Source organism: Pundamilia nyererei, unplaced genomic scaffold (genome assembly GCF_000239375.1).
Source record: "Pundamilia nyererei isolate P.nyererei 1_Seehausen unplaced genomic scaffold, PunNye1.0 scaffold00199, whole genome shotgun sequence".
Classification (NCBI taxonomy): domain Eukaryota; kingdom Metazoa; phylum Chordata; class Actinopteri; order Cichliformes; family Cichlidae; genus Pundamilia; species Pundamilia nyererei.
In genome coordinates this window covers 95,032-110,006 of record NW_005187600.1, presented here as the reverse complement: position 1 = coordinate 110,006, position 14,975 = coordinate 95,032, and the positions used below count along the sequence as shown (strand labels likewise).

Genomic DNA, 14,975 nt, shown 5'->3' with positions numbered 1-14,975 from the left:
TTTTTAAAATGTACTGTTCCATTTATTAATGGCTGTATGTATTTATTTGTTCATTCCCTGTGAAGAACCTTTACATGTGATTTTGGCATAAAGAAATAAAACTGCCTTGACTTTAACCTGAATTTTAACTGTTAAAATTTATTTAAACTTTAGCAAATAGTCAAGGCACAAAAATTGCCAGATTAAATTTGTAAAAAAAGAGAATGCTCTGCTATTTATGAAAGATTCAGCTCTCATTTATAGGATCTACTCAAGTTAACACATTGCCTCTGAAGTCTGCAGCCTCTCCTGTGAGACTGAGGAAGAAAGCAGCTTTACTTCTTGCTTTCTTTGACCAGTTGTTCCACTTCCTTCATGAAGCGCAGGCAGAGCTCATCCTGCCACGGCAGAGCAACACACTGAACCGCCACAGGTAGACCCTCGCCACCAGTCATTGCCTGAACACAAAAACACACTCCTGTCACTTAACGCTCAGCAGCTGGACCGCAGTCTTCTGCCTCGAGCTGACTAACAAATTGTGGAACATTTAATAAAGTTCATGTATAACTGAGAGTCAATAAATTACAGAACCACAAGAAAAAAATGTCTCAATCGTCTGATCTTTAGCTCTTGGTTCCATGTAGGATAGATGGGCCTACCCACCACCACACCTGAAATCTTCCTGTGTGTAGTCAGTGTAGTTGAAAGTTGTATTCATTTGTTTAGAAATTTTAAAACTGCATGAAAAACTGGTCTCACAGTAAATGTGTTCAATCCGTCTCCCCACACTGGTATGTGTTACCTCTTTGAGGGACTTGTCAAAACTGTCCTGATAACAGCCCTTATAGTGCTTTAGTTCCTCCTCATCCTTCGCAGTCACTGTGGAAACAGTGACTACACCCGCAGGAAATTTTAAGAGATTGTAGAGCATCGTGCAACTGACAGCAGCTGAAATAACAGAAAATACAAGTAGATTAGTTATGATGAAATATTTTAAGACAGATTCACTTTTCTTTAGCCCTTCAAAATTCTGTTGCTCTTTAATTAACATGTGATTTATTTAGTGTAACAGTGCCTTTATATTATTATTTGTCCAAATGTTCTAATCTACAGGTGACTTTCCTAATTGACTAATGTCTGGAGATATTGTTTTTCTTCACTCTCTGCCTTTTTAAATCATGCGTGTTAGCACTAGAGAAGGGCAGCAATCCTAATTTTTTATGAGATAATTGTTATGTGATCCCAAATCCCAGGAACTATGCTGCCACCTAGGAGCACACAAACTTATCCTGAGATTACAATAATGAAAAAAAGAGAGAGATAGATGGACGGACAATAATGCTTTTTTTTAATACTCAGTATACCATACTTGAAACTTTGTCAGCGTGCAATAACCTGCTGGCTGGCCCTATCATGGGGGACAACAGCACATCGATATTGCAGCTCCTCCAATGTGCTATTGTCTCTTGAATATAGTCCTAAAGAAAAAACAGGAAATTTTACTTGATCCTTTATACAACTGCGATTCCAAAACATTTGGGAGACTGTGTACAATGTAAACAAAAACAAAATGCAGTGATTTACAAATTTTGAAATATTTAAACTGAGAAATTTTAATATCTATCCATCCATTTTCTTCCACTAATTCAGGGCCGGGTCACAGGGTTAGCAGCCTAAGAAGCAAAGCCCAGACCTCTCTCTCCCCAGCCACCTCCTCTAGTTTATCCGAGGGAACAACGAGGCCTTTCAAGGCGAGCCAAGAGAAATAACCTCTTCTGCATGTCCTGGTTCTACTCTGAGGTCTCCTCCTATGTTGATCTGTGGAACCAGCACTCCAAAACAGGAACTCTAGATAAATAGTCTAGTCTCTGATCCTATGAGTATTACACAGCAGGCAGTGCAGGGCTTGGATGGAACCGATGGCTGAGGGGAACTGCCCAGTCCTTCTTGAGGTTGGAGGCAATGGGAATGGGATAATGGGATAACCTTTTATAATTCAGACATACAAAACAAACAAACAAATATATTCGCATAAACATATACATAGATAGCTGAATATATATATGTACACACACACGGGTGTGCACACACACACATATATGACATGAAATCACTTGATCATCGCGTCCAAAATGGAGTAGGAAGAAGTATGTACATACTTATTAATCCCTACCTCGTGCTTAGCAGTCTATTGATTTACAGTAATCATCATTTCTTCCCCCCAGCTCTTGTATACACTTGCTCTGTTCAAATTTAGTAATAACTAGTTTTATCAAACCATGTTTTTAACTGAATCATTTCTTGTGTGACAATTTTCAAGATCTGCTCTGAATGCGCCCTAATGCAGTAAGTAGTTGTATCATCTGTATCATCTGCAAATAAAATAAAATGCAATATATCAGATGCTTTACATATGTCTTTGATGTACAGGATAAACAATTTTGATCCCAATACGGACCTTTGTAGGACTCTACAAACAATGTCTGCACACTAAATGAAAATTCACCAATTTTCCCAATTTTTCCAAATACCTCTCAACCCGCTGAAGCACAACGTCACAGTGCTCCATTTTATCAAGTAATATTTCAATATTTCACGATTAATTTTATCAAAAGCTTTTTTGGATCAATGAAAACTCTAAAGTGTGCATTGTCTTGTTATATTGTGTTTTGTATCTATGTAATTAGTGATGTTTTCAATTAATTCCAGTAATGCCATAGTTGATTTGTTTGATCTGAAACCATACTGAGTCCATTAATATTTTATGTTTATCAACGAATTGCCCATAGCCTCACGAAACCCTGCTTGTTAATGAAAACCTTTTCCAGTATTTTGGAGAATTGTGAAAGTCTGTACATGTAATTTGTGATTTCCATTTTTGTACAATTGTATCACTTTTGTGATGTTAATGCACCAGTTTGTAGAGAGAATTCGCACATTTATGCTTAAAGCTTTAGAGATACCATTAATAGTTTATTTAACAATTTTTGTATCACGGCCATTAAAGTCTGTAGAAGTTTGATTTTGTGGTTTCCCAACAATGTCCATGATTTTCTTTTCTTCCACAGCTGATACAAACATTGAAGTTTGTCTGCTCTCGCTGCAAAACTTCTATCAGTCTGGTCCAACACTTACAAAGAATCTATTAAATTCATGAACTACTTCACCAACATCACTAATATTTGTATCCTTATTAATATCCTATTACACAGGGTAATTTAAATGCCTAGACCTATTTTATAATGGTTTTTAATGTTTTCCAAATCTCTGTTAATGTTTTTCTTTATGTCTAATAAATTTGCACAATTTTTGTCAAAATGCTATTTAATTTACATTTTGTTATATTTATTTTCAGCTTTTTAATTTCATATGGTATATATGGTATTTTTCTTTTTACATGCATTTTGTAATCCTAGTGTGATCCATGGGCAAACTGCATATTTTTCTTTGTTGCAGTATTGCTTTATTAGTCAATGCCTGTCATATAATAATTTAAATTTTCCTAAGAATGTCTCATAAGCTTTATCAATATCCCTTTCCTTATACACTACCTCCAAATTTCCCCTCAAGTAGGTCACTTTTAAATGCATTCATGGATTCCTCTGTTCTCACCTGTTTTATTTTAATTTATTTTCCTGTTTGTCGTTACTATGATTGGAAAAATGCACAATGATCACTGATGTCACTAATTAGAAGGCAATTTTGTTTTCTGATTCATTAGTTAAGATACAGTCTATTAATGTTTTTCTGGACTTATCACATCTGTGTTGAAATCCCCATAAATAAAAAGAACTTTTTGGTTTGATTTTGTATCCACCCACTCCTTAAATGCTGGTTTACCTTAAAACCTTAGATGGTTTTCTATATATGTTGTCCACCAACATAGTCGTTTTTTCTACCACCTTGTAAATTTTCTGTTCACAATAGGTATCTCATATCCATACCTACTGCATCTTACCTTCATACCTTATGATTCTGTCTTTACTTTTCACCCACTTTTAACTAGAGCAGAGGTTACTTCATTAACATCACTTCATTGCATTCTCTACTTTTCTATGTTGCACTTTAACATGATTTATCAAACATTCTATCACATATGAATATTAAATCACAATATGAATATACTTCCGTACACGTTTATTCAGTTTATGCTATTTTTCTTCACTAGGATTTATTAATAGTTCAATGACATATGAATATTAATTTCAACGCGATTTTCATCAACTTATTCACATAGGACTGCTTTTCTTACTTTTTATTTATAACTATGCCAATCACAATATACACAATATAAGTGTTTTTTTTTTTTTTTTTTATCACACATGTTAAAATCTGACATTCTCTTGTTTACTTAGTCAATTTGACCAAGACAGGCTCTGGGCTGTGTGCCATGTTTGCATACCCCCTGGGTACAAATAACACCAACAAAGACACACACACACGCACACACACACATACACCCTTGTTCCTAAATATTTACTTTTCTGTGACCCTCAGGCTGCAGAATAATCACTCTTCCCTCTGGGTGGTGGGTCTGGTATTCTTGGCCATTGGTCCCTGCTTCTCTCCCAGCTTGGATTGTTTTTGTGATGCAGCGTCTAGTCTTCTTTTCTTTTTTTTATTCTTCTTATCATTTTCACTGGGCTCCATAAACTACAGAGTTTGTGACCTTCCGATCTTGCCTAATTTGGCATGTGGGAATGCAGATCTGCTGCTGTCTGCCAGTGGCTCTCTGTCTCGACTTACTGGCTACATGGCCCAGTGTGTCATAGACCTGCCCCAATTTCCACATGAACTCTTCTGCTCTTCTGCTTTTTTGTCCATCAAATGAGGGATTTTCTCCACTGATGCGCAGATATCTTCTCCCACCTGCAGACATTACGCAGGGTGACCCATGCCTCCTGAGTCACTATCTCTTGGGCCCTCAGATGGAGGCCACATGCGGGCCACTGTGATGACGTTATTCTGCTCCAGCACCAGTTTCTCTGGGTCTATACACCAATTTCTTGGCTGGAGCCTCCCTCGATTTGGCTTCTGTGGACTGCTTCAGCCACCTTCTCCTTCAAAAAATGCCATTCTCGCCCTGGATTGGTTCCCTGAAGGCCCTCTTCTATACTAATTTTCACATTTGCATTCCCCACTCTCTTGCCCCTCTTCCTCTGCGTACATTCACTCAGTGTTGTTGACCTTGAACCTTTCTCTCTCTGACTTTTCACCCACTTTTATCTCTGAGGTATCTATGAGCAGTGTTGGGGAGTAATGGAATACATGTACCGCCGTTACGTATTTAAAATACAAAATATGAGTAACTGTATTCCGTTACAGTTACCTTTTAAAAAGGTGGTATTCAGAATACAGTTACTTTGTTGAAATAAATGGATTACACGGCGGTACTTCCCTGTTTCATATTGTCGCGGGTCAGGACTGTTTGGGTTTTGTTTGACAGCTATGGATGCCATGGTTACAGGGTGACGCTCTCTCTCTGCGTGTTTCCTGGGTGAGAGAGCGCCTTTTTGTTGTTGTTGTGCTAAGCTAACAGGCAGAATGCTACAGGCATAGCTCTAAAGAATGTAGCATCATGGGTAGTGTAGTCCGTGCTGCAGGGAGAATGGACTGCCATACCCGTTATGTGTCTGTGAGCGCGAGGAGGGAGAAAAAGGAAAAGTAGGAGTTGTCATCGAGGAAAAACGGGAGCTGGAAGCATGTAAATATAATAATAACCACTGCAGCCAAGAAGAGAGCCTGACGAGCCCAGGTGTAAGTAAGCTATTAAGACTCGACTGTACACCGTGTTGGTGTTTTCCTCCAAAAACAATAAGTTCCGTTGGAGCAGCCTTTCAACGCCTCTCTCTGTCTCTCACTAGCAAAGTGACCCAGACAACAAAGTAAAGCTCGTTTTTGGCTACGAGCCCAAGGTATTAGTCAGAGGTCCCTTTACTACGGTGTGGAACAGCAATAGTATATTCATGTAGTTGTAAACAGCATGATAATATATTAAGTAATCCAAAGTATTCAGAATAGGTTACTCTCCTTGAGTAACGTAACGGAATACATTACAGAATACATTTTGGGGCATGTATTCTGTAATGGAATACATTTTAAAAGTAACCTTCTCAACACTGTCTATGAGGTAGAGGTTACTTCATTAAAATCGCTTCATTACATTTTCTTCTTTTCTATATGGATATTAAATCACACATGAAAATACTTCCCTTCATGTTTAACTCACTTGCACCTGACTGCTACAATGCCTCCTGCACCTTTTCGAATGTTTTTAATTTTTTCATGAAAAACATTACCTTATTTTGTTTTTGATGACAGCAAAAACAGACCTAAAAAAGGTGTAAGGGGGTCAACAAAAGCCAAAAGATATGTGAAAAAAGAGAAATAAAGAGCTGGATGAAGCTGATGCAGCTAATTAGCTCAGTATCATGACTCTGATGGAAAAATAAAGTTTTTCAGAGAGGCAGAGTTTCTCAGAAGTAAAGAAAACTGCATCTACATATTACAGAACAATTTCAAAATAATATTTGTCAATGTAAAATTGACAAACAAAAAGACTTTTAACTATCTCATTATCTACGGTACATTATCATTAAATGATTCAGAGACTCTGGTGAAATCTCTCTGTGCAAGGGACAAGGCCAAAAGTTTGTGAACTTTGGGCCTTTGGGCAGCAGTGCATTAAAAACAGGGATGATTTTGTCATGGAAATCATTGCTTTGGCTCAGCAACATTTCCAGATATCACTGTCTGCAAACACAGTTCGCCATGCTATCCACAAATGAATCTTATGTGTTGTCTCTATACGATCACTCATCTGCCTGCTGTCCTGGATGTTTGGCTGCTAATCTTTGTTATATAACTTTTTCTTTCCACACTGCCAAACTCAGTGTCGACAGCGTTGTTCTAGTTCACTCATCTTCTAGCCTGTCCACTCAGAGCTCCATGCAAGCCTCCAGCTTCATCTTCACCACTACCATACTCTACTTCTAATTCCTATCACCTCTAAGATTCTGCTATGATGGGTCAATCGCCAAACCAGTAGCTGAACTCTGTATCTCAGTAAATCATGTTCAGTTCTTCCAAATGAGCTGTCGCTATTGAAATACAGCTTAAAGCTCTAAAGCTCATGCAAACGGGAATTCATATATGAACATAATCCATAAACACCACCACCACCTTCTTTGGGCCAAACCTCTTTAGAATGGACTGACACAAAGTAAAAGACCGTTTTGTGGCCAGACAAATCACAATTTGACATTAGTTTTGAAAAACATGGATGCGGCATCCTTCGGACTAAAGAAAAAGGAACCATCTGGCTTGTTATTAGTGCTCAGTTCAAAAGCCTGCATGTTTCAGTGCCATGGCATTAGCAGCTTGCATATCTGGAAAGACACTTTTTAATGCTGAAAGTTGTGTACAGGTTTAACCTTCACAGACATATGTACAGTTTTAGGTTTAGAGGAACATAAAACTTCCATTAGAATGATATTTTCTTGCTGAAGATATTTGAGCAAGTCAATGCTAAAGTGTATATTGCAGCTATTACAATAGCATGGCTTTGTAGTAGAAGAATCATTTTTCTGAACATGGTATACATTATTTTTTCAGTTTGAATATTAGATTTGTTTTCTATGTGCTATTGTGGATAAATGTAGGTCGGTAAGATTTGCCAATCATTGCATTCTGTTTTAATTTACATTATACACAGTGTCCCACCTCTTTTGAAATTGTACTGTGATACTCAACCATGCATCATTAGTTGAAAGTTAAAGTTACCTCAACAGCAGCATGTTGCTTCCACAGATCGGAAACAGATCTAAAAAATAAAGCATTATTTTGTGACTTTGCCCATTACATGTATTATATGAAAAAAAGAATCATGTACAGATGATGAATTTCAACAATACTTTCTCACCGAACTCCACAAATAGCACTCACGTTGGAAGACAGACGAGGTGACTGCAAAAAACAAGTGAACGTTATTGACTGGCCTGCACAAAGCCATGGCTTTAATCCCATTGAAAATCTGTGAGTTTAAACATTCTGGCACTTTACAACATAGGCTCTATCAGATAAAAGTTCCAAGATTATGTTCAGTCCTGTGCTTGAATTTACACATGTTTGTCACCAAATGAGAAAACTCACCACAGGTTTTAGTAGGAAGGAAAGGATTTTCTTAAACCACTTAGGGAGCGAGTGTGTGAAAACCTGCCGCTTCAGAGAAGGGTCCAGAAGTGCCCCTTTCCTAAAATGAAATTAATTATTTACACACACAAAATAACTGTGTTGACACTAAATGACATGTAATGATTTTAGTATTCTACAGTATTTTAGTTTATCATGCTAGCACCTGCAACTTAGCACTGAAAAAAAATCATACATTTATTAGATGTTTTAAGTTCATGAGAAGTGATTAGATGAATTATTAAAAGGTACAACTCACAGTTTTTGTAGAAGGGTGGTAGCACCATCTGCATATACACCCGTTATTAATAGCTCAGGAACAATTTGGCTGATTTTCAGTGGAGCGTAAGGAACCAACTAAAGGCATAAAAGAGAACATTAAAGATGTATGGCTATCAAATACTAGGCAGTGATTATTAGTGTGTGTGTGTGTGTGTGTGTGTGTGTGTGTGTGTGTGTGTGTGTACATATTTACACTCTTTAAGCCAGGCAGAAGAAGTTTTATATAAAAAAATACTTTTAACAATTTTTTAGATTTTCTAGATGGCTTAACTTTTAAAAGGGTCAGTTTGGACACTGTCTCAGCTGAACTCTGGACACGCACACGCATACACTGATACGCACTCACTCATCCCCCCTCCCTTTCCAAACGCCTTCGATGCTTGTTCCCTCCTGGGAACACAGCGGGTCTGGGCCCGCGCTGGAATAATAGCGCAGGGCGGGATGGCTGCTGCGTTAGCTCCGGATTACTCTTCACACACCCCCCAATGTTGTGCTGTGGACATTTATGTGCTTTTTGTGCAGAGGAGGTTTTTTTTGTTTCCCATTCTCATGCTGTCCTCTCAGGAGCCCAGCATGAGTAGAGGTCTCTTTTTTTCCTCTTGTACTTTCCCATTGTAGTGTATATTTCAGTGTTTTTCTGTAACGCTACCGATTTCCGACTTGTATCCCCATGTGATGTCTGTGTTGTGTGTGTAAGGTCGGGGGGGGGTCCCATTTCACAGCAGGGCAACGTGCATGTGGCGAATAAAGCCTTGATTGATTGATTGATTGATTGATTGATTGATTGATTGATTGATTGATTGATTGTCCTGTAACATAACAGGGGGTTCATAACAATTCAGGACAGTAACGATTACATGTGTGTGGTGACGTCTTACTGTGTGCCCTGCTTGCTCTAACAGAGCTTTGACCTCTCTGACACCTCGGACCATGCTTGGAGACGGTTGCAAGTAGCCATCATTTTCCAAATAACCAATCCTAAGAGGTCTGGAGCTTCTGTATATCTGTAGATGAGGACAGAATTATTAGCCCACCAAAGAAAATTTCAGCTTTTTAAAAGTATTCCCAAGTGCTGTTAAGAAGAGCAAGGGATTGTTAACACGGTTTTTTCCAAGCATCTTAATTTTATTTTGGATGGTTACATTATTTTACTTTGGTCTTTGTTTAAACTCACAGATTTTCAATGGGATTACAGCCATGGCTTTGTGCAGGCCAGTCAATAACGTTCACTTAACAAGTGGGAGGCACATATGCAAACTGCTGTAATTCCTACACCGTTCACTTGATTTGGATGTAAATACCCTCAAATAAAAGCTGACAGTCTGCAGTTAAAGCACATCTTGTTCGTTTCAATTGAAATCCATTGTGGTGGTGTATAGAGCCAAAAATGTTAGAATTGTGTCGATGTCCCAATATTTATGGACCTGACTGTATGCAGGGTCATAGCGAATGTTTTCTTTGAGATTACAATTCCAGGCTTGGTTAAGACATTCACTAGTGTCTTGGCTAAGGTCTTTAGACATATTTCTCACTAGTTTTCTTCCCAGAATCAATTAAATCTTTCAATTTTCACCTCTGCCAGGCTTGTTCTGTACTCTGTGGCTCTCTTTGAATTTCTTGATACTTCTGACTCCACATTGTGACACTTGGAAATGCTGTGATAACTTTGTATAACCATCTCATCCTTTGCAAGGATTAACAATTCTTTTTCTTAAGTTTAAAACTTTATTTATGTATTTATTTGCTTTTTTTTTTTTACATGATGCTTTCTCAACAGCTCAAACCCTTCCTGAGGTTTTTGTACTGTAAATTGGAAAATAGCCCTCAGTTTCAACTTGACTTGAAGAGCTTTGAACATTACAAATGCAATGACTTTTAAAAAGGTCAGCTTTTCCAGGGGTTATTATATTATTGGCCCAGGTTAATTTTGTTGTATTTCTGCTACAGTTCAAAGATTGTGTGTAAACAGAAATAGTGTATGTGTTCAAAAGAAAACCGGTAAATTTAGAAATGGTGAAAATGTTGAAAATCGTTTGCTCTCATAAAAAAAAGTACTTGGAAATGTTATAGGAAGACTATTAACTTTGTCCTTTAGAACTTCGTCTTTTAGCATAGAGAGATGTGTTAAGAAAATTAACTTGATTAATTTCTAGTTTCTAACATCTATGAATGATCTGAAAATATATAGAAAAGATGATCATCAACAGAGGACATGAATCCCACAGTACAGGACACACCTCCATGTTAAAAGGTAACGGTGGAACAGTGGGGTCCAAAGAAAACATGTGGTCACAAAGAAGCGCCTGCATGCACAGAGCCAGGCTGTCCACATCTCTTGCCATGGGTCCAGGAGATGACGACACTAGTTTAGTAGCAAGCATAAAGCAAATGTTTTGAACAAAATGTTCCAGAAAATTTGTGTAATATTATTAGACACTGGTTATATATCATCTGCATTTACTTCATGTGCTAGTTTCTTACCTGACTTTTGTCCTCGACAAATTGAACGAAAACCCTGTAAACTGTTCATTATCCAAAGGTGTTAACAAATAAAGAAACCTTAACTCATCAATTTACAATCATTTTCTATGACTAAAAAGGATCTACCTCAGTCGGTGAGCAGTTGGCTTGAAACCACAGATTCCACAGAATGAAGACGGAAGACGGATACTGCCACCTAGATCAGTGCCTATACCGAGCAGGGAGCCCCCTCCCCCAATGAGAGCCGCCTCCCCACCAGATGAACCACCAGGAGTCTTCTGGGGGTTATGAGGGTTCACAGTCTGCCCGTAGATAGGATTACTGCAGTCATAGCTAAAGGTGGACGCAGACAAACAAAGACAGGTTATGAGTCTTTACATAAAATACACACATGGAAGATGCGAATGGTACATGTATTGGTTCTTATATAGTGTGTTTCTACTCTATCAGGGGACTTAAAGCACTCTCCTCATTCACCCATGAGTACACAGAGTTGTTTTAAATTTGAATTCTTGATTAAAAAATGTACCTCATGAGGGCTTGGGCCAAGTTGGTTTTCACAAAGGGAATAGCTCCTTGTTTCTTCAGGACTTGAACAAGCACACTGTCCTTTTCAGCGGGCTGGTCCAGGTTAATGATCACACCACAAGAACAGTCATGATCCTTGTGAAGTAAATTAAAGAACACAAGAGTGCATCAAAGACTACACAAATGCCATACCTTAATATTTTGAAAACCTGTAAGTGAAATTCAGAGATCATAAATAACATTATTATTAAGACCTTAATTTATACAGTATTCTCACTGAGATTGAGATCTCTTTCTAAAGAGGGACCTGCTTACAAAAAATGCCAAGAAATTGAGAAAGATAAAACAACACAGTAAACGTGATCACAAATTAACAAAGACATGTGTCTAAAACCTTTTTAAATTATCAAATGAAATCAAAGATTGTAACATCATAGTTTTTGTGTAGTTCATTTAATTCATAGGCAGCAAACCATTTAAAACCAGCTTTTCCAAGTTCTGTGGAAATAAGAACTAGAGTCAGTATTTATGTGTTGCTCATGATTTATAAAATTAACTGTTTTAATTCTAATACTTGGTAAAATGGTAAATGGCGCTTTACTTAGTCCCTAAGAACCCCGGAGTGCTTCACACTACATTCAGTCATCCACACACTGGTGATGGCAGCTACATTGTAACCACAGCCACCCTGGGGCGCACTGACAGAGGCGAGGCTGCCGGACACTGGCGCCACCAGGGCCCTCTGACCACCACCAGTAGGCAAATATGGGTTAGTATCTTGCCCAAGGATATTGTGAAACTGCTTGCTCACTGGCTAAGTGAGCAATTTAGACCCACTCCTCCATGTCAGGTTTAGCTTTTTGCAACCAACTTGGCAACGGTGGAAAAGTTCATCTTGAGGTTGGACTCCAGAAAGCAATGGTTGGTGTCCTAGCTGCATTCGTCCATTATTATACTGCCTATAGCGTAACTGCCATTTGTTTGCACTACAAATACATTAATTGATTAAATTATTCTTACCTTAAATGCAATATTTTCTTTGATGCTAACTGGAACTCCGTACAAGAGACCATCCTTGTTGGAGCCAACAGTTGTCAGCTGGTCCAAACTCTCCAGCAAAATTTCAGTGCAGCAGTTCAGCTTTTGGTTTACAGCCAGAGTCTGTTGAAAGGAAACAAGCACAGACAGATTCAGGTGAACTTATTTACTTTAAAGGGATACTGATCTGTGTAAGCACTCTGTAAAATATTAAACTCTCACTGGAAAATAAAATAGATTACTTAGTGTTTATGCTAGCTAAAATAAACTGGTGTATATATTGTATTTCGGTCAACCTTCAGATAAAAAGATCTGTGTTATGTTAGGCAGTGAACTCTTGTGTCATGCTGGATAATGAACCTTTTCCATGTAAGAGTAAAGCACATTGTCAGGGTTCAGTGAGCCGTCCTTCAGCTGCTGTGTCAGCTCAGACAGGGAGAGCTTCAGGATCAAAGCAGAGTCAGTCGTGGGAAGCTAGAAGACACAGACCCACACAGAATCATTATGTTATAAAAATTTATAAAGCTGTAAGAAAGAAAGAAAACCATATCAGTGTATAGATTCAGGACTCCTACTTCCTGTACTTCTGCACAATTGTAAAGTGTAGAAGTAAATTGAAATCTAATTTGATATACAAAGAGGTGTTTACAAAGGTTATAAAGCTAGTTATGTAGCTATTTGGTGGTTACGCGTTTTGATATTTACATGTTTACACGTTTGAATGTTTAGACATGCATGTTCAAACCAGTAATATGTGTTATATCTACCTAGTTGTTCTCCCTGTTCTGATCTGAGTTCAAGATTTCCTGGCTTCTGAGAGGCCAGTGAAGTATTCATGAGGGCGGTACACAGAAAGTGTGAGTTGTTGCGGTGTGCGGAGAGTAAAGAGGCTGCTAAAAAGTTATCCATCTCCATCTTGCTGTTCCTAATTATTCAGAGAGATTCCAAACCATCTAGTGAGCCCTCGCGTTACACAATCACCAGATTTCTACGGTGGCCCCTAGAGACAAAGCACGCACAGAATCCAAAACACTTACAAAAGTTTTGGATTTTGCAAGTGTTTTGGAGTTTGTGCGTGCTTCGTCTCTAGGGACCACCACAGATCCAACAGAGCAACTTTAGGGTGAGGTGGAACAGGAGACGTGCAGCTGACAAACCGCGTGTGTGAAGTTATGTGTCAACTTGGGCCAACAAAACAAATCCAGAAGAGCAGCATAATATTAATGTGTTTTTAAGTTTTTGTATGCATGTTGACAACAAAAAGTGTCAGTAATTTGGAAATTAATAACTAAACCTCCGCTAGGCTAAACTAAAAGCACATCATTTGTTTTGATTTCTATCTAAAGAAAAAGTTAAACATTTCAGTGTTTAAAGCTCTGAACTCTCACCGACTGTTTGTACCGGAGCACCGCCTGCTCTGCCCGCTGCAAGCTCTTATCTCTCCTGTTTCTGGCTCTCTGTATCTTTTCCTCCGCCTGTCGGAGGCTGTTGATCTTTTTCACCCGCACAACCAGGTATCCCACAATGCAGGCAACACCAGTGAGCAGAGCCGCTGTCCAGTTGTCCATCTTCACTCTCTTAATAAACAGTTCAGTGTTCTGCGTGGCTTTTGTCTTTGCCCTGTGGCTGCAAAATGCAAAAATCCAAGTGGACCTAACACACAGCTTTTTAAACACGACAGGCTATCTTGTTTTAGCTGTGGGCGTGTTGTGCATGTACCGTGCCTTAATTTAGGGGTGGACAGTTAATTTACCCGACGCACCTCGGGGCCAATTGAAGCACCGCTGCGCACTGTACCATACACGCACCATTCTAGCCCATTCGTTCATTTTCATTGCCGACACTGTAATACCCAATCAAATCTCTTAATGACACTTGGGCCTCTCCTACCTTCGCTGTGACTTATTGAAGAGTTTAGTGTGAAAACTTTCAGCTGAAAGGCTAAGACAGAAAAAGAAAATGAAAGTAAAAATGAATTCAGCGCAATGTGTGACATTAAAAGACATATTAGCTGTGGCACCAGCCAATGCCTCGCAGGCGTGTATATATACACGTGTGTGTGTGTTTGTTTACATGTGTACATAACATGATACCTATCAGTAGAGAAGTGCCACAGGCAAATACTAAAAAGGTAAAAGGTAAAAAAAGAGAGTCATTTATTGCTTTTATAACATATTTTCATTCATAATACTTTGTTGAAACATATTCTGTGGGGTAAATATCATAGTATGTTAATTATTTTAAAAAATGAACACCAGCTACCTTGACCTCAAAAACACATTTTCAGAAGATTGGTATTATTATCTTGCTTCTCATTAAACAGTGACAGCTCATTGCCACTGATTAACTAAAATACACACGTACAAACACACACACAGGGCCGTGCAGAGAGGTTTAAAGGGGCGGGTGCTCAAAGTTAAAAAGGGGCACATTGAACCAGGCTGAATAACAACAACACACATTCATCAAGAATCTAA

The 14,975-nt window shown here is 38.5% G+C and overlaps 1 protein-coding gene across 1 annotated transcript in view; it reads right to left on the bottom strand.

The window, feature by feature from the left end:
• Window positions 1–213: 213 nt before the first annotated feature.
• The window catches only part of LOC102203210 (vitamin D3 hydroxylase-associated protein-like), a 69,260-nt gene continuing 54,498 nt past the window's right edge, over window positions 214–14,975 (bottom strand). The window contains exons 3-15 of the mRNA XM_013914452.1: window positions 12,481–12,621; window positions 11,462–11,595; window positions 11,059–11,265; window positions 10,933–10,973; window positions 10,689–10,813; window positions 9,330–9,455; window positions 8,429–8,526; window positions 8,131–8,230; window positions 7,901–7,944; window positions 7,762–7,801; window positions 1,349–1,457; window positions 782–927; window positions 214–437 (exon numbers count right to left, since the gene is read on the bottom strand). Of these exons, the coding sequence (XP_013769906.1) occupies window positions 315–437; window positions 782–927; window positions 1,349–1,457; window positions 7,762–7,801; window positions 7,901–7,944; window positions 8,131–8,230; window positions 8,429–8,526; window positions 9,330–9,455; window positions 10,689–10,813; window positions 10,933–10,973; window positions 11,059–11,265; window positions 11,462–11,595; window positions 12,481–12,621 (1,434 nt within the window). The 3' untranslated portion in view covers window positions 214–314. The remainder of the gene's footprint in view (window positions 438–781; window positions 928–1,348; window positions 1,458–7,761; window positions 7,802–7,900; window positions 7,945–8,130; window positions 8,231–8,428; window positions 8,527–9,329; window positions 9,456–10,688; window positions 10,814–10,932; window positions 10,974–11,058; window positions 11,266–11,461; window positions 11,596–12,480; window positions 12,622–14,975) is intronic.